This window comes from Muntiacus reevesi, chromosome 7 (assembly GCF_963930625.1).
Source record: "Muntiacus reevesi chromosome 7, mMunRee1.1, whole genome shotgun sequence".
NCBI classification, from domain to species: domain Eukaryota; kingdom Metazoa; phylum Chordata; class Mammalia; order Artiodactyla; family Cervidae; genus Muntiacus; species Muntiacus reevesi.
In genome coordinates, this window is record NC_089255.1 from 96,128,465 (window position 1) to 96,156,119 (window position 27,655).

At 37.4% G+C, this 27,655-nt stretch overlaps 1 protein-coding gene across 8 annotated transcripts in view; it reads right to left on the bottom strand.

Moving 5' to 3' along the window:
• Window positions 1-27,655, bottom strand: part of EML5 (EMAP like 5) — a 154,527-nt gene that overhangs the window by 21,511 nt on the left and 105,361 nt on the right. For 4 of the 8 annotated variants that reach the window (XM_065941690.1, XM_065941689.1, XM_065941687.1 and 1 more), the window contains exons 26-33: window positions 25,844-26,045; window positions 25,042-25,168; window positions 21,825-21,839; window positions 18,199-18,277; window positions 16,763-16,892; window positions 12,653-12,751; window positions 9,089-9,109; window positions 106-279 (exon numbers count right to left, since the gene is read on the bottom strand). In XM_065941690.1, the coding sequence (XP_065797762.1) occupies window positions 106-279; window positions 9,089-9,109; window positions 12,653-12,751; window positions 16,763-16,892; window positions 18,199-18,277; window positions 21,825-21,839; window positions 25,042-25,168; window positions 25,844-26,045 (847 nt within the window). Of the gene's footprint in view, window positions 1-105; window positions 280-9,088; window positions 9,110-12,652; window positions 12,752-16,762; window positions 16,893-18,198; window positions 18,278-21,824; window positions 21,840-25,041; window positions 25,169-25,843; window positions 26,046-27,655 lie in introns of those variants that run through there. The other 4 variants (XM_065941692.1, XM_065941688.1, XR_010664010.1 and 1 more) reach the window with 4 other exon arrangements.

Below are 27,655 nucleotides of genomic sequence, written 5' to 3' on the forward strand. Positions count from 1 at the left end.
TTGTAAGGAATAATGGTTTCAGTCAGCAAGTTAATACAAATATGAAATAGAAAATTCATTTCACCTTGTTTTTATTTATTTAAATTACAAAGAGAGAAAGCCCACCTTCTTGCCATCTCCAGATGGTAACTGTGTGCTCCGGGTCCAGCCCCACAGACAGCAGGAGCTTCCCGGTGGCACTGAAGCTGACGGAACACACGCCCTTCGAGTGGTAGCATCTCAGGATGGACAGAGTCTGCTTGTTCACGGCGTCCCAGATGTGCACAGACGGTGCTGTGGCTAGACAGACAGAAGCCGACAGCTGTGACCCACGCGTTACGGAGGCTCCCTGCCAAGGCTGACACAGACTCACGTCTGAAACACGGGAAAATGCACACCAAAGGACTGTGCGCTCAAGAAAAAACAACTCAACACTAAGACCGAAGTTAAAGAAAGGAAAGGAAAGAGAAAGGAGAGACAGGAGAAAAAATACAGACTACTTCCTCAGGCTATAGTCCAATTACACTTTTGAGAAAATAGATATTAGACGAACAAATTAGGCAATCACAACTTTAAACAACTTTTCAAAAAAAATGCATGTTCTAGATACATGTTAAATCTTTATATAATTATGTATATTATGGAGAAATATACAAACATTACACAATTATGAAATACCAAGATATATTTATGTTATATGAAGGAGACCAAAAGTGAATACAAATTGAGAAAGGCAATAGGTAGGAAATCACATGAAGAGATCACAAAGGAAATTTCCAACCGAATAGACATACATCTGGTAAAAGCTAAGTGCATATCACTCTATAAGACAGTATTTCTTAAAAAAAACACAGGATTTTATGGGAGAAATACAACTGCTTATCTTTTAAAAAATTATACTTTTTTTTCTTTGTAGCCGTTTTAACTGCTTAAAAAGATTTCCCAGTTCTTTGAATTTTCTAAGTTAAAAAACCATAGTTTTGGATTGTTCTTTTTTCATGAATGGCACCCTATGAAAAGAAACAGACTTATGTTCAGTCTCAGAACACAAGTACTTTTAGTAAAATAATTAAAACATGGAAGTGCATTTGCTTCAAATTATAAATCTGCTACAAATACTGCAAAAATAGAGAAATATTACATATTGACAAGCTGTCTTAAAATCACTTGATGCAGAAAGAAATTCTAGTCTCTAAAGAAAACAGTCTGATAAATTTAGACTGTATTTTACATCATCTACAATTTATAGTATCCAATGATAAATTAAAGCTGACAGTTCTTCAAACAAGGTTACAATATATTAACCCAGGGAGTTAAATTTGAGTATCACTACGTAAAAATTGTTCAAAGATTTATGCAACTGTAAAAAAAAAATAAAACCAACATGGAACTAGACATAAAAATTTACCACATAATAGAGCATTTATGTGTGAAAAATTCATCACAATAATTTAAGCACTGCACTAAAATTAGAATGTTCCTCATTCAATAAAAGTCAAAGGATATGAGGAACTGGTAAACTTAATTCAATAAGAAATGCTAGGTGATTTATATATATATATATATATATATATATATATATATATATGTATTATATATACACACACATACTGGAGATCATTCTATAATTTTTTGCCAGTGACAAATATTAAACAGGTCTTCTTGGAGAAGGAAATGGCAACCCACTAAAGTGTTCTTGCCTGGAGAATCCCAGGGACGGCAGAATGTGGTGGGCTGCCGTCTGTGGGGTCACACAGAGTCGGACACGACTGAAGCGACCTAGCAGCAGCAGCAGCAGAGTATTACCAAAGAGAAATTGGGGTCAATCAGATTTTTAACACTTGTTTGTGTCTCACTTCTCTGCCATGATAGGAACATTTCTTCCTTCCTTATCCTGAAGTCGACATTTTCATATGGACACGACGTAGATCATCTTTAACCTACATAAGCATGTACATGTATGACAAAGGTTTTTCTCATTTTACTACGCTCTGCAAATTTGTAACGTTTTTATTTTTGCGATTTTTTCGCTAAACTCACTTCTTCTGTCATCTTAAAAGGTTTACTTGTATTTCCTTCATAAAATCGAGTATAACTGATTTACAATGTTGTCATAGGAAAAAAAAAAATAAACAGGTCTTCTGTAATACAGAAATGGTTTTATATCTATAAAAAGAAACTGTGGGCAATCCATATACTGTATTTGTCTAAATGTGATGATGTAGCTAATGGATTTTTAAGAAAGAGCACTCTATATTCTCCAAATTTAATATTTCATAAATTAGAATTACATTCATCTAAAATTTAAATAGCAAGTAATTTTAAGTAAACTCAATTACTGAACTTTTCAAACTTATAAAAAAAATCAAATGAGATGGTAAGAACTTATACCAAGAATTTACGTCTTAAAACATATAGGTATGACTATGCTATGAGACTGTTACACATTTAGAGTGCTCTAAACTTACATCGGTAGCAATATTTAAGATTTAAATTACTGGACATTCTTAAGGTCTACCTTACGAAAGTGTAAGTCATGTTGTTTGACTTTCTCTTGTAATTTGAAAGTGGTCACGCATGATGCTGGAGTAGCAGAGATGCTACCCTGTTTCTGCCCTTCCTGTGGGTCACCAGACAGCACGTCTCATGGACTTGGCATACTACCAGGACATCTCGTCCTTTCTAATCCCTGCTTCCGGGCGGTTCTGTGCTCCTGTGAACTCAGGCTCCAGAAGTTAAGTGCCTTGCCCTGGGTCACACAGCTCACTGCTGGCAGAGCCAGCCTCCAGAGGTGCGTGCTGTCAGCGCCTAGCTTCTATCCCTGCCGTTCCCACGTTGACTTTCTCCAGAAAATCAACCCTACCAACGATCCGAAACCATTCTTCACTCTCCGTCTCCAGGACACAGATGCCATAGGGTCCCTCTCTCTCTTAAATAACTTTATTAGTTTATTTACAGCTGCGCCGGGTCCTTGCGGCTGCACAGCTCCTCTAGCTGCGGTGCACGGGCTTCTCACTGCGGGGGCCTCTCTTGCTGCGGTGCACGGGCTTCTGGCTGCGGGGGCCTCTCTTGCTGCGGTGCACGGGCTTCTGGCTGCGGGGGCCTCTCCAGCCGCGGTTCACGGGCTTCTGGCTGCGGGGGCCTCTCTTGCTGCGGTGCACGGGCTTCTGGCTGCGGGGGCCTCTCTTGCTGCGGTTCACGGGCTTCTCGCTGCGGGGGCCTCTCTTGCTGCGGTGCGTGGGCTCTAGGCCGCGCAGACCTCCAGGCCCTTCAGCAGCTGAGGCATGTGGGCTCAGAAGTTGCGGGTCCCGGGCTCCAGGGCACAGACTCAGGAGTTATGGTGCCCGGGATTACTTGCTCCACGGCATGTGGGATCTTCCCGGACCAGGGATCGAACCTGTGTCTCCTGCGTTGGCAGGCGGATTCTTTACTATGGAGCCACCAGGGAAGCCCCTAAGGGTCTCTTAAATTACAAATGGATTTCATAAGAAAGTTTTAAAGGATTTTTTTTTCATCCCCTAGTTTGTCTTGATGTAATACAGTAAACAGTGCATTTTAAAAACAAGGTTTTAATATGGACCATTAAGTGTACCAATGGCTGAGATGGTAAAAAGCATCTGCCTACAATGTGGGAGACCCAGGTTTGATCCCTGGGTCAGGAAGATCTCCTGGAGAAGGAAATGGCAACCCACTCCAGTATTCTTGCCTGGAGAATCCCATGGATGGAGGAACCTGGTGGGCTACAGTCCATGAGGTCGCAAAGAGTCAGACATGACTGAGCGACTTCACTTCACTTCTTCTATGGTGGACAACATTACCACCCATGTGAAAAGGCAAGGAAGCATGTAACTCTAACCCTTCTATAGCACAAATACAGCAGCGTCGTGGGTGAAGCCAGTGAGGGGAGGGCCGGGAAGCACACTGGGGCTCCTGAATCAGCAAAGGCAGACAGGCACCCTCCCTCTGCACTCCTGGAAGATAATCCATTTCCTTCTTTTCGGTCATGAGAGGGCCCATGGAAGACCACTAAGTCATTTAATGAACTGCCTATCGGGACAAATAGTGACCTATACCAGAAAGAGCTCTCTCTCCTTGACTTGCCTTAAGGATCCAAAGTGTCAGATTCTTACCTCCTCACACAGTCTTAGGTGGGCTGAAAAAACTCTGCCAGAGACGAAAGATGTTCCCTTAGGGTCTACTCAAAACACAACTATTGTACTCAGATCGTAATTAGACCATACTTTCTCTAATACATACATTTACTCTCCCACATTCCAAAGTGAGAATTTTGAAATGTCTCCCACGACTTCACCACCTCCTCACCCTCAGATGATGAAATATCAACGAAAGCCATCAGAGAGGATCCTCCTATTTCCCCACCTCCAAACCTACCAGCTTTCCTGCATCTGAACTTATACTCCCTTCATTCCTAATGACTGCAGATAATTTCTTCCTGCCCATCTCTCTCTCCCAAAGTATTCCCCCATCTCATTCAGCCAGCTGCTCAAGCAAGAAATTGTTAGTCTTGATTCCTTACTTTCCACCATGCCTCTACACCCAGTTTATCAGAAAAACTGCTGGATCCACCTCTAAAATCTAAACCGTCTTTGTCTTGTTCTATCTTCTCTCCTACCATCCTAGTTTAAAATGTCTTTTGCTTGAACTACTGCAAGAGCCTCCCAATTTCCTGGAGGTTCTTCCCTCTCTATATTCTTAATAGTCCAGTGAGTGATGTACTCAGAGTATAAATTAGATCACATAAACTCCCGTGCCTGTAACTCTCCGGGGATGGACTCTGTACTTGGCAGGAATCCAAACTCCTCTCTGTGACCTGCAAATCCCCAGATGACTGACCCAACCTCTTTCAAAGTTCATTTCAGAGGCCTTACTCCAGCCACACTAACCTTCCCGTGTTTTGATTCAGCTTTAGGGCCTCCACAGCAAAGAGTTAACACAAGCAGGACTGAATTCACTATCACTAGAATGGCCTGCTTGCTAATGTGTAAGAACCTGACTTTTGAAAAGTCTCCTGTGTTGACAAGGCTATTCTGTCCATCTGGGGCACTGAGTTCCTGCTTTCTCCTGGGAGTATGCTATTTCAGTCGTTGTGGCTTTGTGATCAGCCCCCAATAACGATTCTTGGCCTCTGAGTCTGCAGCAGGCTACCCTGGGCAGTAGCTGTGTGACGCCCAGAGCAGTGCTTTGAAAGAGCCATAGATCTAGAACCACCGTGCCTTGATCTCTAGGACCCCTGACGGTGTGCGTGGTCCAGGAGTCTCAAACCAGGCCTGAGTCTGGAGCCCCCAGATCACCCTTCGGCTGTCACTGTTTAGTATCATTTTGGCCTAGCTAAATCGTACTACTTCTGAAAAAAAAAAAACCAGTTTTGTTACTATTACCCTGTTGTTTTTTTTATCATGTTTATAACCATCTTAGATCATGTTATTTTAAAAAGTGTACTTATTTATTGCCTGTCTCCCTCTAGAGTAGGACTCAGCAAACTTTTACTGTAAAAGTGACAAAATTGAAGATATTATGCAGGTTCTTATGTAAAAAAAGAAAACAATCTTCTTTTGTGGAAAACAAATTTCCACAAAATTTTTATTGATGAAATTCACTGAGTGAAAATTCTTATATCGATCTACTAATAAGAATTAATTTTTTTGAGGGGGGATATTAATCCACTTAAGTGGGGTTCAAAGTCAATGTTCTTTATTTTTTAAAAGAATTACAAATGTTCATCTGTTAATGATGACCTATAATGATTTTCAACTCAGACAATGTCTCACAGATAGATACTGTCAAATATGAATATCAATCCAAAAGCAAATGATTTTAGCTGAACATGTTAATCACTTGGAAGGCATTCAGAAAATTGTTTTAGAGTTCTGGCCTGATGTTTGTCTTTTTAGCATGTATTATATTACAGAATAATAACTATAAATTGAAGGCTAGGTGGGAGTTCCTCAACTGTACAGTTAAACAGATTTTTAAAATATGGCAATTTTCTTTACACTTGTATCAAGACCTAATAAAAATGCTGCTGGAACTGAAAATTGAGCCCAGAAAACATACTTGCTGCAAATTTGTGTGGGAAAGGGAATCTGGTGTCTTCACTTCTGACAGTATGAGATGTACACAGTGCAGTTTGGTGTGACTTGTGATTCAAAGATTAGTTGTCATCGAGTGACTTTCCTGCAGTATAAGTTTCACATATGAGCACTGTAATTTCAAGGAGTGTAACTGTAGTTTCCTTGTAATTTCAGGTTGAATCATTAAGAAACATTATCGAATCTGCAGCAAAAACTCATTTCCAAAGCCATTCAGTTTTCCATAATAAGAGACTGCAGGCAGTTTGTCTCAAGAAAAATTTCAGTCCGGTCTCTGAGTGACAGAAATTGCAAAGAACAAACAAAACATCACCGCTGCTAAACCACTGCACTGCTGTGGTAGGGGAAGCCTGGACATTCGCCTCTATTTCTGACAGAAGTCAACGGCACTGACGACGGTTAAGGCTATGAGAGCAAACAAAGTTAACTGCGGACTCTCAAAAACAAAACACTGAGGTGCGGTTATACATGATAGATTGAAATATTTTTCACAAAGCATCTGCTGAGGACTAACAGTGAATAAACCATAGGCTTCAAGTGCCTTTAAAGTTCATAAGCCTTGTAAATTTTACAAACTATCCTCTTTTCTGCTCTAGCTCCACACATATTTTTACCATCCTCAGTTGAGATACATCTTAACAGATTCCACTTCAGGTTGTACTGAATTAATATTTTCTTAAGCTATTTGAAAATATTATCTTTTCAAGTTGTTCCATGGAGACCATTTATGGAGGCAAACTGTCACTTAAAAGTCAGCACTGATGCCTCAAATAAACAATTGGCAACATCTGTCCACCTAACAAGAACCAAGGGAAACCATTCAGAATCATTTGCCCCCTTTTTTGCCTGTTTTTACAGACTACTGATGTTGTTCACAAAGCCCTCAATTGTTTAGCAATGGTTCTTGGCAAAAAGCTAATAGTCTTAACAAGTTTATCTTCTTTGGACACTCATCCATTGCAGTCAAACATGACTTAACTAAGCCAGCAATAAACAGCTTGTCTTAATTAGCTAACAAATGAGTCATTCAGAACCTTACTTAGGTTTTAGCCATATTTTACTTTTATTTTTTGAAGAAATACTGTTGTGATGAGATATGTGTTTTTTAAATAATTTTTTAAAATTTAATTTTATTTATTTATTTTTGGCCACACCACACTGCATGCAGGATCCTAGCTCCCTGACCAGGGATTGAACCTGAGCTCCCTGCAGTGGAAGCCTGGAGTCCCAGACACTGGGCCACCAAGGAAGTCTCAAGACACTGTTTTAAAGTTCCTAGTTTTTCTGATTTTTGCTTTCCTGTGACCTGGGGATATTGCAGTAAAGTCAGTGTGAAGATGCTGACATATACTGTATTCTTTCCGCACAGCTACAGTATCACTGCATAAAAAGCACAATGTTTTACCAGCTCATTTGACAACAAAATCCACACTTCACTCTGCCTTTATAGTTTGACATTCAAAGTCTATTTTTCCTTTCCCCTCTCTTGTTTTGCCATGATATACAATGGTTAAAAAAAACAAAATGGCAGCAAAGTGGATACACCTAAAGGATGTTATATTTAGTGAAGTCAGTCAGATAGAGAAAGACAAATACTGTGCGATATCACCTATATGTAGAATCTAAAAAACAAAATAAACTAACGGATATGCAAACCAGAACAGACTCAGACACAGAAAACAAACTGGTGACCTAAGGAGAGAGGGAAGCGGGTGGGGCAGGTCGGGGGTAGGAGGTTAAGGACACAAGCTGTTTTGTGGAAAACAGGTAAGGATATGTTGTACAGCACGGGGAATTATAGCCTCTATCTTATAATAACTTAGAGTGGTATATAAGCTATACAAAATGGATCACAATGTTGTATACCTGAAAGTTATATAGTGCTGTATACCAACTATACTGCAACACAACAAAATGCTGTGGAATAGGGCAATATACGTAGCACTCAAAACCTGTCAAGCCTTAAAACAGAATCCCTGCAGTCTGTCATGTGCCAAGCTGCACCAGAAAGCAATGATGTTAACAACAGTCTCTGCTGCAGCCCTGCCATGACAGCGCCAAAGCCGCCACGGTCAGCACGTGACTGAATGAGCAGGGCCATGTCCAGAAACCCCATCTGTGGACACTGAAATCTGAATTCCACACACTTCTCATGTTGTGTGAAATTCTGTTCTTTCTTTGATATTTTCCAACTGTTAAATGACTATACACTGTACTCAGTCACGGGCTGCACAAAAGCAGGAGGTGGGCACGTCTGGCCCAGGAGCTCCCAGTCTGCTAACCTCCGCTCTCGAGTGCAGCCCAAGAGCAAGGCCCTTGTCTGCCGTGCTGAATACATCTGTGGCTAAACAGGCAAATCACAAATCATGCTTTACCCTGGAGGAGAAGCAAATGGATACAAATCACTGGGAAATGCTTCTTATCAGACTGTCAATTCTTACTATATGAACTGAAATTGAGTTGAAAAAGCCTAGCTATTATAATATCTAAAAACAACCGACATGCATTTGTTCATCTAAGAGCTTTGTAACTTCACAAAGTCATGGTCAAATTCAATAATAAAAAGTTATTTTCAAATCTTTAAATGTTCTGTTGATCTAACATATGCAATAATTTTTATGGGTTATATAAAAACAGTCATTGAAAAATTTTTATTTCTAGGCAATAAAATTTACTGATTCATACTTAGGATCAAGTTTTAGCCCCACCTTTATTCCTACCAGCTATATGATATTGGTAAGTCAATACCTACTATGGAGAATTCTTGTGACGACTAAAGAAGTAATACAAGTAAAGTGCTTACAACAATTCTAAGCACACTAAGAAAGTCAAAATATATCAGTTTAAAAAAAAATTACTGACAGTATCATGACATTAAAATGATATATTCTTGACTTTTAAAAAACCCAAAATAGTTCAACTGTCTTATTACTCTATAAAAATGTAGGCTATCACTACTTAACAATACAAGTAAAATAGAAAGTGATAAATTTCCTTACCTGACATGTCTGCTGAATCACCTATAATGGAAAAGTAGCAGAAAAATAATTATCCAGAAACAACAAAAACACTATATGCAAAATTTATTAAAACTCAATTACCATAAAATAATTTTAAATAATTTAAATAATTGTCACATACAAAATTAATTTCATTATGTAAAACTGAGTACACTGTAAGTGAAGCCACTAATTTCAATTATATATGCATATTAATATTATATGCATATGACCTTTCAATCTTTAGATCAGTATTTCCTTTAGTGAGTTACATGAAATTATAAAAGTGTTTAAAATAGTACTGATATGGTTTAAAATTGATATGACTTTATTTTGGTTTACAAATGTCCTGTTAATATATCCTTTGGGCTTTCATGTAGCTCTATTTGAAGGGAAGAATCAGATTTAAATCATCTGAAAGAAACGATGGTAAAAGTTGACATGTAACTCAAGGAAAGGAAGGCTCTTAACTCAGACCACAAACTAATCCCTTTCTTGTTTTTTTTAACTAAACATTTTCTGTATGAGTAATAGATTGCCAAAACAGAAAATATGAAATTCATTGTATTTACAGTAGAAATACTTATATTAATCAAAACTTTAGAGTCAATGATCTTTAGCAAGAAAGAAAGCAGAAAAATTTAGAAACCTTTTCTAGATAGATGAAAAGGTTGTGTCAGTTGTGTCCGACTCTGTGTGACCCTATGGACTGTAGCCTGCCAGGTTCCTCTGTCCGTGAGGTTTTCCAGGCAAGGACACTGGAGTGGTTTGCCATTTCCTTCTCCAGGGGTTCTTCCCGACCCAGGGATGGAACCCGGGTCTCTTATGTCCCCTGCACTGGCAGGCAGGTTCTTTACCACTAGCGCCATCTGGGAAGCCTATGAAATTATTGTTTCAAGGACATATTGATAATGTAGATGTACTGTGTCCTGACCTGGAATATGAGAGAAAAGGCAATAAAATACTTAACTTTGCTGAGAAGACCAGTCAGGATATACCACTTTTAGATTTGAACATGCTCTGATGACCACCAAATGATCACAGTACTTGAAACTATGTCACATGAAAAACAGTTTAAAACTGAGGGTTTTGGTTTTGGAAAACAGGCTTATCCTGGAATATCTGTGGGCCTGAGGCCAATAAAAAGCACAGATAAAGACCTAACCATCACAGGTCTAAATATTCTAGGTGCCCCAAAATGAGGACCAGTGAATTGCAATGAAAGAGAAACAGATTTCTGTTCTATATGAGGAAGCACTTTATAACAGAGCTTCCTAACGAGAGGTTAGGAACACTTACATATAAAAACATTCCTTCATGCCCACAATAGATATTTGTTTCTCCTAAAGTCTTGAAGTCACAGAAACATTGATACAAGTAAAATGATGCAAAGGACTCAATGGTTTCTTAGGTCAATTTACCAAGGCAATAGAAATAAAAGCAAAAATAAACAAATGGAAATTTAGAAGCTTTGCATAGCAAAGGAAACCGTAAATAAAATGAAAAGACAACCTACAGACTGGAAGAAAATGTTTGCAAACAACTTGAGCAACAGGGCTTGATTTCCAAAATATACACGCAGCTCACAGAGCCGAGACAAAAACACACAGCCCATCAAAGACCGGACAGAAGGCCTAAGCGGACGCGTCTCCAAAGAAGACACAGTTCAGTATCACAAGGCATTAGGGAAACGCAAACCCCTCACTTCACACAGGCCACAGTGGCTATCACCAGACAGTCCACAATTACTGCAAGGATGTGGAGGGAAGGGAGCCCTTCTACACTGTTAGTGTATATGTATGTGTTAGTCCACCAGTTGTGTCTGACTCTGTGACCCCACGGACTGCAGCCCACAAGACTCCTCTGTCCACGGAATTCTCCAGGCAAGAATACTGGAGTGGGTTGCCATTTCCTCTTCCATAGGGCACTGTTGCTAGGAATGTAAATTGGTGTATAGCCACTATGGAAAACGGTATGCAATTCCTCAAGAAACTAAGAACAGAGTTGCCATGTGATCCAGCAATCCCACTCCTGGGCATATATCCAGAGAAAACTCCACTTTGAAAAGATACATGCATCCTAATGTTCATAGCAGCACTGTTTACAAGAGCTAAGACAAGGAAGCAACCTAAATGTCTATCAGCAGACGAATGGTTAAAGAAGATGTGGTACATATATACACAATGGAATACTACTCAGCCGTGAAAAAGAATGCAACGATGCCATCTGCAGCAACATACATGGATCCAGAGATTATCATACTAAGTGAGGCAAGTCAAAAAGAGAAAGACAAATTGCATATGACATCACATATATGTGGAATCTAAAGTATGACACAAATTAGCTTCCTTATAAAACAGAAACAGACTCACAGACATAGAAAACAAATTTACGGTTACCAAAGGAGAAAGGACATGGGGGAGGGATAAATTGGAAGTTTGGGATTAGCAGATACAAGCTACTATATGTAAAACAGATAAAAAACAAGGTCTTACTATATACCACAGAGAACTATACTCAATATCCTGTGATAACCCGTAACAGAAAAGAACTGAACTACCCTGCTGTTCATCAGAATCTAACACATCACATATCAACTATACATCAATAAAATGTAAATAAATAATAAATTCAAAGCTTACAATACTGTGTTATGTAACAGGTTAAGAACTGACCCACTTTCTTTTTAAAAGGAGAAAATTTTTACAGAAAGGAAGATTACAATGGTCTTTGTGGCATAACTGTAGGACTAATAGACAACAGAGAACAAGTTTCTAACTGATCAAATTAAAGTATAAAATATCTATTCAAGAAGGGAAAAATGCCTGGAAAGTTGCCTTAGCCATTGAGGCTCACTGAAATCCAACAAACCCAATGATTCTGATCATTTTTACAAACTATACAAGGGTTGTGAAGATCTCAGTGATCAGGTCTATTACGTAGTAGTCCTAGTGATTAATTACTGGTAGATATGTCCTAAAGAGACCTTCCACCCTCTCATTTTGCTTGCGGAGTTATGACCTTTGTCAAAGTTTTCTAGACAGTTGAAAGAAAATAGCAAGACAGGGGGTTTCAAAAACAGTTGGCAAATCCGATCACCGCCAAAGGAAAGGGCAGAAGGGCTCATCGACAAAGCACAGGCTCGGCTTCTCCTCTTGCCAGAGTGTCCCCGGCCGAGGCAGAGGCTCTGCCCTCTCGGACAGTTACTTCTCAGCTCCTCTTACTTACCACTCCCGCCTCAGATTCTTCCTTCCTGCTTTACATGCTATTAAATTAAAACTTTCTGCTGCTCAGAAATTTCTGCGAAAGGATTAAATCCAACTATTTCAACCACCATAAAATACATTGCCCTTCATTCTGAACTGTCTGAACCAACACAGATAAACAAAGTGAAAGAAAGGTACCTGGAAGCAAATAATATGGTAAAACTGGATGTGTGCTTCATGTACAAATGCATTTCAAACAACACACAAAAATATTTCAGTCTTTTCCCCCTAGGATACTGAATTAATTTAAACAAGACAATTACTTAACACTATTTCTTTTTAAAATACAGAAACATACCTACTTGGCCAGTTGCCACTATGTTGATAAATTTGGGGTGCTGATTTACAGTGAGGCACAGAATATCATCATTATGTTCCTGATAAAAACTCTGAGTCCCTATAAAAAAAGAATTTGAAAATTAAATTTGAAAACTTTAACGTAATACATTCAAATGCACTTTATTCAGAGTAATAAACTGCTGTGTTTAACTTCCTTGCTTATTTAACATATATTTTTTGAGCATAATATATATACTTCATCCTACGGATGTAAACGTGACTGAGAAATCCTTAAAGCAGCAAACCCTGAACGGCATAACCCATGTAAAACCAGGTTGGAGACATCAAGCGCCACAAGAGTTGAGGATCAAAGCGCTATTTATGGAAATACGCAGTGGTCTGTTCTTATGAACAGACGGCACTCCTGAACTGACACGACAGATTCTGGAAATGTGAATGTGGTTGGGGCAGGCGTTTCAGGAAGAGGCATACTTGAAGCAAAGATACAAAGGCAGGGAAGCCGTGGGTATGCATACAGATGGCTCGTTTGGCTGAAATACAGGGTAACAAAAAAGAAAAGTGAGAAATATCGTTGGACAGGCAAGTTCGAACTAGAATCACAGAGGATTTTGAAAACAACCCTATGTAAGGTTGTAAGACCAGAAACTATAAAACTCCTAGAGGAGAACATAGGCAAAACACTCTCCGACATAAATCTCAGCGGGGTCCTCTATGACCCACCTCCCAGAATATTGGAAATAAAAGCAAAACTAAACAAATGGGACCTAATGAAACTTAAAAGCTTCTGCACTACAAAGGAAACTATAAGTAAGGTGAAAAGACAGCCCTCAGATTGGGAGAAAATAATAGCAAATGAAGAAACAGACAAAGGATTAATCTCAAAAATATACAAGCAACTCCTGAAGCTCAATTCCAGAAAAATAAATGACCCAATCAAAAAATGGGCCAAAGAACTAAACAGACATTTCTCCAAAGAAGACATACAGATGGCTAACAAACACACGAAAAGATGCTCAACATCACTCATTATCAGAGAAATGCAAATCAAAACCACAATGAGGTACCATTACACGCCAGTCAGGATGGCTGCTATCCAAAAGTCTACAAGCAATAAATGCTGGAGAGGGTGTGGAGAAAAGGGAACCCTCTTACACTGTTGGTGGGAATGCAAACTAGTACAGCCACTATGGAAAACAGTGTGGAGATTTCTTAAAAAACTGGAAATAGAACTGCCATATGACCCAGCAATCCCACTTCTGGGCATACACACTGAGGAATCCAGATCTGAAAGAGACACGTGCACCCCAATGTTCATTGCAGCACTGTTTATAATAGCCAGGACATGGAAGCAGCCTAGATGCCCATCAGCAGACGAATGGATAAGGAAGCTGTGGTACATATACACCATGGAATATTACTCAGCCGTTAAAAAGAATTCATTTGAATCAGTTTTAATGAGATGGATGAAACTGGAGCCCATTATACAGAGTGAAGTAAGCCAGAAAGATAAAGAACATTACAGCATACTAACACATATATATGGAATTTAGAAAGATGGTAACGATAACCCTATATGCAAAACAGAGAAAGAGACACAAAAGTACAGAACACACTTTTGAACTCTGTGGGAGAAGGTGAGGATGGGATGTTTCAAAAGAATAGCATGTATATTATCTATGGTGAAACAGATCACTAGCCCAGGTGAGATGCATGAGACCAGTGCTCAGGCCTGGTGCACTGGGAGGACCCAGAGGAGTCGGGTGGAGAGGGAGGTGGGAGGGGGGATCGGGATAGGGAATACGTGTAACTATATGGCTGATTCATGTCAGTGTATGACAAAACCCACTGAAATGTTGTGAAGTAATTGGCGTCCAACTAATAAAATAAAATTAAAAAAATAAATAAATAAAGTATAAAAAAAAAAAAAGAAAACAACCCTATTATTAAATTTTATATTTATTCTGTAGTCAGTGGGGAGGTACTGAAAAAATTCTGATCAAAGAAGTAACATGATTCATCTAGCAGTAGTGACAGTGAAGAGACCGTGGCAGACTATGACTGTGCAGGAGGCAAGAGAGGGAGGCTTCTGCACGTCGAACGGAGAGGAGGGAAATGAGGTCAGGGTGGCAGACTGGGTCCAGATTAGCGAGTACCGTTGACACTAGGTCCTCCAAAGAGCAAAACAAAACCAAAGAAAAAAATTTAAATAACATTTAGTATATCTATCATTACTTTTGAACTTCTTCTCAAAGTAAAATGTTCTTCATATTTCCCAGGGCTGTGTTCAGTTAAAGGAACAAACAAATAATTATATGCACTACTGACTAAATCAGCAGATCAGCTAACAGATCAGGACTTCTTGGACTATACGCATAGCAACGTACCCCCAGAATGGTGCGAGGCCGCTGGGCAGGGGCTTAGTGGTCCCTCTACCCCAGCTCTCTGCATCCCATCATTAGGAAGGCGAGTAACTAAAAACCAGAAACTAAAGAAAGCTACATGTATAAATATGGAAGTGTATTTATACTTTCATCCTTATGTACTGTGTCTTTCTTATCTTCTATATTCTCTGTGAAGGATAATGAAGCCTCTAAGAGGATTTTCTATTAATAAGAGGTATTTTTTAATGACCTAAAGTATTGAATAGAAAATTACCATTGATTTGTGTAATCTTGATAAATCTTTTTCTTAAGGAAACTAAAACAGATATACCATATTAATGATTAATACTAACCAGGGGTAGGGGATTATGACTCATATAATCCATTCTACCTAATTAGAGTGAAGCTACCAGAGGAAAAAAAAAAGCCAGAAATGTTTGCACTAGATAAACCGTATCTTCAATGCAAACAGTGACAGACTATTTTGTTGGGCCCAAATCACTGCAGACGGTGACTGCAACCATGAAATTAAAAGACGCTTGCTCCTTGGAAGAAAAGCTATGACAAACCCAGACAGTGTATTAAAGAGCAGAAACATCACTTTGCTGACAAAGGTCCGTCTAGTCAAGGATATGGTTTTTCCAGTAGTCATGTATGGATGTGAGAGTTGGACCACAAAGAAAGCTGAGCGCCGAAAAATTGATGCTTTTGAACTGTGGTATTGCAGAAGACTCTTGAGAGTCCCTTGGGCTGCAAGGAGATCACACCAGTCCATCCTACAGGAAATCAGTCCTGAATATTCACTGGAAGGACTGATGCTGAAGCTGAAGCGCCAATACTGTGGCCACCTGATGCGAAGAGCTGACTCATTAAAAAGACCCCCGATGCTAGAAAAGACTGAAGGCAGGAAAAGAAGATAGACTGAAGACAGATTCAAAGACAGAGGACGAGATGGTTGGATGGCATCACCAACTCAATGAACATGAGTTTGAGTAAGCCCCAGGAGATGGTGAAGGACAAGGAAGAATGGTGCGCTGCAGTCCATGGGGGTCACAAAGAGTGGGACATGACAGAGCATCTGAACAACAAACAACTTTCTGACTTTATGAAGTTTATAAGTTTATGTAATAAAGCAATCCAAAATTAATAGAGTATTACTAGTAGGGTTATCACATCCTTGGTCATCAAATGATGCTTAGAGAACTTTTTCAACAATACAATCAGTTAAATAGATGTCAAGAAATATTTTCCCATCTCTTGAATCTAATAGGGATCATCAGTCAAGTCCCAGGCAAGCAGCTTTCTTAGTTAAGCCTTTTGGCTTTCCAAGTCCTCAGCACGAACACTGCCACTCCACCACCAGGCCCCAGCGATCACTCACCCAGCATGTTCCTTTCAATCACTAACTATCAAAGACAACCACTTGCGGGGAAACAGAATACAGCTACAAATGTTTTTTTTATAAAACATGCTTTCAACACACAGTAATCCTTCACTTCTAATCGAGATCTATAAGCACTTTGCATTATGAAGTCCTTTCCTGCTGTGCTATACTCTCTTCAAGATTGTAAATTACCTAAAATACTACTAGGAAGTTCTACAGTATGAAATATTCATATTCCAGATTCATGAATTTTAATTGTTTATATTTTTAACAGAGTTTTAAGATGCTAAATAAAAAATTCTCCATTTTAAAAAGAGGGGGATGGGGAATTAGGGTTTCCTACCTGTAGCAACATTGTGAAGAATTCCAACGGATGCGGTATGATAAATTATATCATCACCATCATTTAAATAATGAACATTATTCCTGCAGTCTCTGCCTCGATAGCCAAAAACAAGCTCCAACACGAGGTCCTAAAACAATGATAAAACCATTATACATTTGCTCATGTCTAAATGCTCACCATTATTTTGTTGTATATGGTACTGGTGGTCTTCAGTCAAAATGGAGGATGTATTTTTGATTTATTAATTTCAAACACAAAACTAAGCTAGATACACCTATCTAAGCTTTTTTGAGCAGCTGAAACACACATTCCATACTTTTCTACATAAATCTATAAAAATAAAAAGGGAAGCACACTGACTTCAAGAATTTTAGTTCTTAAGATTTCGTGTATTAAACACTGAGATACTTTGTGTCCAAAAGAAAAATATTTCAATTTGTGTTAACTGTTAGTCAAAAATATTTGATCTGCATATACAACTGAGAATAAATGAGGTCCAAGTGATATGCTTCCAAGGATGCAAACAGTGTATCAGCTTCATGTACTAAGCACCCCGTCTCCGATAACTCAGGCTAAAGATAATCCTGCTACTCCAAGTGCCCATCTTCTTTGACCGGTGAGGCTGAGGGGGCAGGAAGTGCAACAATCACCCTCCCAGAGCTTCACACCTTGCTTTTGACCTCACCTAGCAGTCTGCTTGAGGACTTCCCTGTAGCTCAAATAGTAAAGAATCTGCCTGCAATGTAGGAGACCAGGGTTTGATCCCTGGATCGGGAAGATCCTCTGGAGAAGGGAACCCACTCCAGTATTCCTGCCTGGAGAAGTCCATGGACAGAGAAGACTGGGGCTGCAGCTCGTGGGGCTGCAAAGAGCTGACCGCAACTGAGTGACTGACACACATCCAGAAGTCTGTCTGTTATTGTTGACACTGGGGTTACGAAATGCTGGGAGGACTTTTCTCTTTTGCTCAATTATTGTAGAAAGTTTCTTTGCTTGGAAGCAGGGCCGTTATTAAACTCTACAGTGACTATATCTCATGGGGTAAAAGTTCCTGATTTAGTATAAATATTAAATCTTTAACTTATAAGTTCAAACCACTAAGTACAGGACACTCTAAGGTGACTATGCTTCTATAAGCCATAGATCATTCCACACATTTACATTTAGAAGTTCTCTGAGATATGGTTCAGTTCAGGGTATTATTCATAGAAAACTAAAGGACTAATTAAAAAAAAGGGAACAGAGGATATCAATCCAAGCTCAGACTTGACAGTTAAGCAATCAGTTTTTACAACCGAACAAAAAAGAATACTCACTACACTTATTTTCATAAAGAATAATGGTAAGATTTGGGTGTTCTACAAAAAGGAAACAGAATAAATCTGGATACCTTCTAAGGTACAAGTTAAGACCGGGGGGTGGATTCTCCTCACCTCTATGGGCCTCTTTTTCTTGCCGACGTTGTTAGTCTGGAGTTTCTCTGGTTGTGGTGGGGCCCTGCTCACTGGAGGCCTGAAACAGAAGCAGGAGAGAGAAGCGGAAGCATCGCCCGGCGTCCTCACCCGGCTCCTCTCAGCTGCCCTTCAGCGAGAGCTGTCTCTGACACTCCTTCCCCAGAGTGAACCCAATCTGTGTTTCTCACTAGACTCCACCCTCTATATCTTGGTATCTTCTAAGGCAGCAAGGCAGAAAGAAAATGTCAGAACTTCTATTCACTTTTAATTTCTTTGACATATGTTTCATAAATGCAACTAATACAATAGCACAAGAATAGACTGGTGATAAAAATATCCAAATGTGAGTTTTACAAACTCAAAAGCTTCTCGATGGGGTGTGTTATCAACAACAGCCTAGATTACTGCTCTAACATAGCTATCTCAGGATCTTGCACATGGCAAGTACTCAGTATATTCTTCTTGAATTTTGAAAATATTTCTATAAACTTCCCACGCTGTTGGCGATGTAAGACACATCTGAGTTCAAACGTGTACTCATCACTGGGCCCTCTGTGTCCTTTATCTTCTCCTCTGAAAGTTCCTAGTGTGGTTATGGCGACACTGTCAGTCAGGCAAACAAGACATTTTACAGCCACCCTGTAAAGGTTATTACTATTGCCTCCAACTCCTCTTCCCTCATTTTCACTATTTACTTCATATCTTTCAAACTTACACAGTAGCTCTCAATCTATTCCTCTCCCTCTGTTTCCACCACTAAGTTCAGAGTCTATTTATAATGTGTCATTAGGTATATGGAGTTCCCATTTTCAGCTATTTAAATGTGGCAACTCTTCCCTAAAAAAAAGCCTTTTGTTTATTGTTTTTTTTTAAACCCACATCATCTAGTTTAAACTCAGATAGTCATTATTCAAATGTTTACTAAGCTGAACAGTGAATCTAAATCAATCATATATCAACTCACCCTTCAAATTTTAATATTAATTGGGTAACAACTAAATCAGAAAATGATACAAGTTAACTTTCTAATCAATAAAACTCTTACATTTCTAAATAAATTCATAAAATTAAAGGCATGACAATATATTTGCATTTTCAAAGTGATTTTCAAGGTACACACCTATAAAAAGTAAACAAAGTGTTATATCTTGAACATGTAATATAAACGTGTATTTTCATATGCATATGACGCAGTATATAGAGGTATATAACCATGACTGGTGACATAAAAGTTTTGCACTTGCAACACTATATGAAGGACTTTTCAAATTATAACAAAAATATTTTATTCCAAACCTTTTTCATATACTTTTAAAATGTCTATAAGTAACAAATATAATTAACTTTATATTTTCTAGTATATGTGCTGCCGAAGTGAGCACTATTATTTAGTATTTTAAAATATTTCTGCTAAAATCATTTTAAAGAATGGGAGCATCTTTGCCTTCTCCTCCAAGTTGTTGACCTTTATTCAGTGTTATTGTCTGACAGCTTTAATAAGTGTATAATTTTTATCTATAAATCCTGCATAATTAAGCATACTTTAATTTTTGTAAAGATAATTTATATAGGATATATTATTGCTTAAAATTATACAACTTGGAAAATTATACAAGTCAAATGGATTAAGTTTTAGTAAGGCAGTTATATGTTATGAATCCAATTATTAAAGTGAGAAAGTAAAAGTCACTCAGTCGTGTCAGACTTTCGTGACTCCATGGACTGTAACCCACCAGGTATGAATCCAATTATCAAGATATAGTCATTTTAGGGATACTGATTTCAAAGGAGAAAAACATGGAAAGCTGTGAACAGAAGTGAAGAATACCAAGTAACACAGCTCATTAATGGTAAATATCAAAGATAATAAAAAGACAAAATCAGGCCTCATGGACTAGAGCAAAGAGAGAGGGTTACCTGGAGCCTCTTTCCAGCAGCAGATAAAAAAGGGAAAAGATTACAACACAAATCTGAATTTAAAATAGTAGTAAAATATTTCCTGTAATAAAATACTTTTACACATTTAACACAGATAAACTATATGGTACATAGCAAAGGCCTATTGTTTTTGTTTATTGCTGTATATTTAACAAGGCTTAAATTATTCCATTAATGGCAGGGAAATCAGAAGAGTAAAGATGAAATGGAAAAGAATTCAACATGTTCTATGCTGTATATAGCTTGCCACTCTTATTTTCCACAGTGCAAACTGAATTTCAAACAAAATATTTAAGCTTATTTAATGTTTATTAACTTAAAAGGCTGGTAGCACTGCACTGCTATTAAGGACTGTCTAAGGAACTGAAGCTCCCCCTCCTCTGACTCCAGAGGGATTCCCAGTCAGCCAGTCTAACCAAGCATGCAGAGGGAGTCTTGAGACCATGTGGTATTTGGGACTGTTCCAGCAAAGGAGGTAACTTTAAAAAAATTCCCCCAGACAACATAATGACTGGACAGAACAGGAAGGGATCATAGATGTTAACCTCATCCCCCTTCCCAATGAAACCAGGAATTCTCTTACATGTCTAGAACATCCCTTCACAACCCTGATGACAAGTGGGCATTTACTAAACGCTGCGTGAACAACTGCTTGTAAGACGGCAATTATATCTCCACTTAGTTTTCTTTTTTTTTGGAAACTAGTGATTCCAAAAATGATGAATTATTCTTTATGTGAAGTAGCCACCCAATTTTCCTTTATCCTGTGTTTCTTTCTAGTTCCCTGTAAATTGTCAATATCCCTTTAAAATGCAGAACTCAGTCCTGAAGAAGCTACTACAGGTCTGATGCTAGGTCTGAATGTTTTACTTCTGTTAAAATCATGTAAGATTATGAGGGCCTTTTAAAGAAGTCACATCACACTCCAGACTCATATCTTTGCACACATCACCTCCTGCTTAAAACAGAGTGAATTCCTGCTATCTGCCAAATCAACTAAGGAGTACCTAATACTCCTTTTGCACAATCTTTCTCAAATTTACTTGTTCATTTTATCTGTCAGCATTTTCCTACTGGTACCTTTCTAAACTTCCAAAACAGACGAGGCTTTTCCATATTGTCCTGTTTCAGAAACTGTCTGAAGACACTTTTATTTTACTAAAGGTAGCTATCAAAGGACCCCAAACAGTCCTTTCTTGCACATATCATTTTATTAAATATGTAGATATCATTATTGCCCTATGTTAATGTTTTGAAATTAATGAATATATTAAACAAGTATGACATGAAACTAACAGGCTTGCTATCAACTGGAAAAGCTTTCACTGATAAATACATGTGATTACTGGTTTTACAAGTCTTTCAAATTTAAGGAAAAACTAAAACTATAAGGCGTTTATGAAAAGTCATCTGTAAAAACACTGATTATAAAGAAGACCCTTACAACAACACTACATATTGTATCTTCAAATGCAACTCTTTTGTAGGATTTGTTCTCTTTCATTTTCTAATTCTTTCTCAGCAAAAAAGTATTTTATAGGGAACACATAGTGTTTTATAAGTTCAGTGTTTTATAAGGAAGAAAATCAATACCTTAAAATACCATAAAGACTAAAGCAGAAGAATAAATTTTTGAATAAAATATTTTCTTAAATAAAATAACTTACCTTACTACTCCCTGCCTTCAAAAGAAGCAAGAGAAAAAAGTAAGGAGATAAACAGATATGAAAACTGATGATGAATAAAATATATCAGTTTAGTAGACAGAATAAAGGTAACGTCAACAGAATTCTAAGGAAATACAATAATGCCTACATTTTATGTCACATTGTTCTGATTTATTAAAAAATATTGGAAATTTGGTTGACAAGTAACTACTTTAAATACATGAAGACTTGTCATAAAAATACTTAAACAGAAAAACATAAAATTATTAATGTCATTTAAGAAAAAAGACTCCACAAACAAATCAACTAAATAAAGTCAAATTGTCATCAGAAATATTTTCCTTTTAAGTAGATATTTGACAACATTTGTTTTGTTTAAAAAATGTTTTGTATTTGATGATGATATATTTTATTTAAAACTGAAGACAATTATGTATACAGACCATTTAACCTCTTCACAAAAGTTCAAAGTTGATGAAAAAAAAAACTTCATTTTTATTTCCTCTGATACTTGCATTTGATGAAAATGAAGACTCCTAACTATGAATCAGAATAATGACTTTTCTGTCTTGGCATTTTCAGAGGAATTTAGTAGAGCTGAATTATAAAATAATTTGAAAACAAAATGCAAAATATATAAAAAATAATTTTGAGAATGCAAGTTAACAGCAAAGATTACAGTTATGACAGTGTCAGCCATTCTTTGTGAGTAGTAAAATATTTCTGTCAGAACTTAGGTCACTTCCACAATGAAGGAGGAAATTTAAGTGTTTTACCATGAGGGATGGTCTATAGATTAAAATTAGGTCACATTTTCTGACATACTACATTTATCTGATAAATGATAATATTTTCTTTAAAAATCAATATAATAAATGAGAGAGATTAATGAGAATATCTAGAGTTACTACTTCCCTATATTACATTTTTCATTACCTGTGAGATATATTTTAGGGAATATTAAGTACTATACTGAAAATATTCTAATTATGAACACCCACATTTGCATACTGATATGGCTCTCATGAATAAATATATAGGCAGTATTCATTACTCTGTGGATATATAATTTCAGTACTAAAAGAAAAAGCTCTTAGGGAGTTTCTTGGAGTCCAGCAGTTAGGACTCAGCACTTTTACTGCGTGGTCCTGGGTTCAATTCCTGGTTGGGGAACAAAGGTTTCGCAAGTAGTGTGACGTCGCCTAAATTATAGTAAAATGAAGCTTTAAAAAAGGAAGTGTGTCAGAATTAACCAGATATCTCCTTAGGTTACTTTGTATTTTATTCCAAGAAAAGGGTGGTGAAGAATTACTACCTAAATTCTTTATATACATTACTTCATTTCATGAAATACTCCATAAATTGTGGATTATAATGTTTATTTTACCTCTGAGGAAACTGAGGTTCAGAGAGAATGAAAAGTTTCTCAAGATCACACAACTGGCAAATAATAAAAATGAGTGTTTTAACCAATTTGCATGCTAAGTTGCTTCAGTTGTGTCCAGCTCTGTGCGACCCTGTGGACTGCAGCCCACCAGGCTCCTCTGTCCATGGGATTCTCCAGGCAAGAATACTGGAGTGGGCTGCCATGCCCTCCTCCAGGCAATCTTTCCGACCCAGGGACTGAACCTGTGTCTACCTGCATTGGCAGGTGGGTTCTTTACCATTGGCACCACCTGGGATCTTATTCCAAAAACCATGCCCTTTGAACTGTCTTCAAAGTCAGTGTCAAGTCACCTCAACCTTGAATATCGTACAAGTATTTAGATCATGGTATGTTCAGCATTAAAAAAAAATACCTCTAGTGTAATACTCTGCCCCTTCTAAAGCCTTTATGACTTCCCTGGTAGTTCAGACGGCAAAGAATCCACCCGCAATGCAGAGACCAGCGTTCAATCCCTGGGTCGGGAAGATCCCTTGGAGAAGGAAATGGCAACCCACTGCAGTAATCTTGCCTGGAAAATCCCACGGACAGAGGATCCTGGTGGGCTACAGTTCAAGGGTCCACAAAGAGTCAGATACAACTTACACCACCAAACAGATCATCACTGTCTATCCCCTTTTTGTAAGTGACTGCTATCATCTAAGGAATACCACCATCAGCAAACGGGGCGCCTGGAAGAGGCGCTGTGGAGACATCACGACCTCAACATTCTACCCAGAACTGCAGGGCTACCCAGTTCAACAGAATCTGCAGCTTCCCCTTCACCACCCATAGCATGTATCTCACCAACCTCATTCCTTTCCCTGAATATTAAATCCCCAGGTGCAGACTCGCATCTCTCTGCCAATGCTGTCTTGTAACGTTTCTATCTAGCTGAGCTCCAAACGTCTTTAGCATTATCCTCACTAACTACATATTCACTTGAATCTTCAACTTAAATTCTGTTCAACTGTGAATGAATTCCCTTTCATTTTTAACTTTTCCCTCAGATACTTCTTAAAATTTTTTCTCATCAAAGGTCAGAGGTCACTGCTGTTCTTCGTGCCCATTCTTCCTTTGTTCTTCACTGTAGTTTCTGGATAACTCTTCCTTTATCATTTCTTAAAACCTCTTCATTTCTGAAATCTATGCGATTTACTGATCCATATGCCTCTTCACTGTTTTCTATTTTCTCTAATGATTTTAAAAGCATTACGCTCACAATTTTTCTCTTGATCTGTCATTACACTAAGATACTTTATTAAATAAAGTTCTCTTTCCTTACAAGACTGCAGTGCACATAGCCTTATTTTGATTTGCTGATCTTGACAAAGACCAATAATTCCCAGAGACAAGCTATAGTTCAACTTGCCTTTTTGGAAAAACTTTAAAATAATGACTTTCTATCCTTGATCAAATGTACATGGATAAAAAGGCCTTTTCAAAACTTAAGCATCTCTCTGTTCATGTGCTTCCTAAAACATACTAGGTATTAGATTCAGTTTTTATTATTTCTTGAAACCCTATCACATATATTTATAAAAGTTAGCAAGTAAGATTCCTTTAATCATACAGACTTTATATATAGCATCATTCCCTAAGCTACTTGCAAGGACAGCATCATTACCAAAAAGTATTTAAGGACAAACATGCTTTTAAGAGAAGCTGGGGACTGTAAAATGCAAGAGTACCACAGCTACTTATTTTCTGCAAAAAATTCATTCAGTTAAACAATCAATTCAATTTCTAATACTGATATCTTTTTCTTCATCTAGTTTTAAACTTGATTGTTACCTCTCATCAGTTGAGGGTTCTTTTTGTTGCAAATGAGGCTTGATTCCAAACATTGGGCGAATATTTGTTGATAAGGCTCTGATGGTGTAACTGATTTCATTCTCCCTTGTGACATCACTGTCATAGCCTAACATTAAAATATAAGAATTATTCTCTATGTTATAGCTGAGGATCTCAATTATGATCTTAAAAATCAGATACAAGGACGTTAAACAATATGAAATAAGCTAAATACATTGTGTTATAGTCAAATTATGAAATAACATACAGCCAGTAAAAATGATGTAGAAGAATATTTAGTGACAAAGAATACTGATTAACTAATAATAGCAAGCTACAAATAAACCTCAATGTGATGACATTTTTGTTAAAGATAATGTGTATAAATACACATACCCCTGTGGGTAACATCCCAAATGTTAACAGAAGTTACCTCTGATTCAAATTATGGATTCTGTGTTCATTTTTTTATTGCAAAGTGTACCTTCTAACTTTTCTACAATGAGTGGGTATTACTGGTATAATAGAAATTATTTTTAAGTATGAGGTTCAATACTATAAATATACTTTAATAGTACTTCTTTAAAGTGTATTATCATACACTGCTAAATGAAGAATAAGTCATCAGTATATGCCAGTCTGTTATTCTAGAGTCACAGAAAAAATTCTGGTGTTAAACACACCAAAAAGACTAAAACAATAACTATTCAAGCATTATTATTACTCATTAAACTTCTGCAGTTTAAATCAGTTGTGCTAAATTTTTCCTAGGTTTCTGTTAAAATATCTTAAAGTCACATACCCCCATCTTCTTCAGAATCTATATCAGATTCTTCGCTATCACAAGGTCTTTTTTCTCGGTAGCCCTCCATTTCATTTGTCCAAACCATTAAAGACATATCTGCACCTCCTAAGGTAACCAACATGCTGTCATCGTAAGTCCAGCGAACATTTGTGACATGTGTACTATGGGCCACGTACCTCTTAAACTTTCCAAATTTCCCCTAAAAATTAAAAAAAAATTCAAATTTCTGAGAAATTTTATTACTTGAAAAAGTTTTTGAACTTCTTTCTTAATCTTTGATTGGAAAGTAATCATTGCAAAGGCACTTTGTTTAAAAAAAAAAAAGGAGAAAATACTGAAACTCACTAAAATAAAAAGTAACAGTTCCCAAACCTAATGAGGATAGGATAACCGAGTAGTTTTGCACACTGCTAGTGCTATGGGCATAACTCTTTCAGAAATCAACTTGGTATTCTACATTGAAAAGTATGAAAATGCTGACCTTTGTCTCACCATCCCTTTTTAAGAGCTATAGGCTAAGGAGGCCTTATCTACACAAAAAACATTTGCCATAGTATGGACTTAGAGCAGTGAAATATTTTAAATACCGTAAATACTCAACATAGCGATAGTTAATTATGGTGGATATCTTTTAAACACGACGGCTATGCAGACATATTATTGTTGGAAAGAAACACACTAACTGGGAAAATCAGGACGCTAACACCTATGTACACACACACGGCCGTATCAACAAAAAGTAACTAACAAACATTTCAGTATGTACCCATGTAAATATCTTTCATTGTAACTCATTAGCGTGTTTGATTATAAGCAGATGTTACACACAGTAATGTATTTTTCTTTTAAACATAAGGAAAAATTCAAGATACTGGTAACTTATAAATTTAGAACACTAGCATTACTGGATTACATAGGTAAATTTCAGATCAACATGTCCTAAGCAGGTTTTAGATGGATATCTTTTCAAGGGTGTTAAAATAAGAAATGTCTTAAATAAACAAAACGGGTTCAATCGCTCAGTCATGTCTGACTTTGCAACCCCATGGATTGTGGCTTGCTAGGCAAGAATACTGGAGTGGGTTGCCATTTTCTTCTCCAAGGAAACAAAACATAGTAATAGTTAAATCAATGGATTCTTTGGAAACGAGGAATCAATAAAATCAGCTGAAATCGAAGAGAAATCTGTCACGAAAACATCAGAAGAAGATAAGTTTCCCTATGATTTTGTGGTTCTTGTTACAGTAAGGAGAAGAAGAAATCCGTGGACCAACATTCTAGAACATATTCTTAGGGCTTCTTTACCATCTAGAATACTGAGAGTGAAGTTTTTGACTAATAAATGTTTTACTGGAACACATTTTTATCAAGTAAAGTACTACAACTTCAGTGTATCTAAAACAAGGACTTGTCAAATATTTTCTTGGGTACCTTAGTTCTCTATGGGAATTTTTAAAACTTACGCTTTTGTTTCAATGCTGATCTAAAAATATTCATATGAACAGTTAATTAAGACCATCATGCACTGAATATCATGATTTCAGTGCCATATTACAAACTTATATTTATGTTCATGTTGGTGTGTAGATTATAACATACATCTGAATTTGTGACAAGTAAATGCATATCTATACTTGATATCATGAATTTTATTTTTGTTCTAAGTGAAAGCCTAATGTTTCCCAGTAGTTTGAGCAGAAGAAAGCAGTAAAAGAATTTAGTCATCACACAGCACACAGTAATGTGGGCATGTACATTCGAAAGAATCTCTACAGTTTGGTTTTAGAAAAACAGCATTATTCATCACAT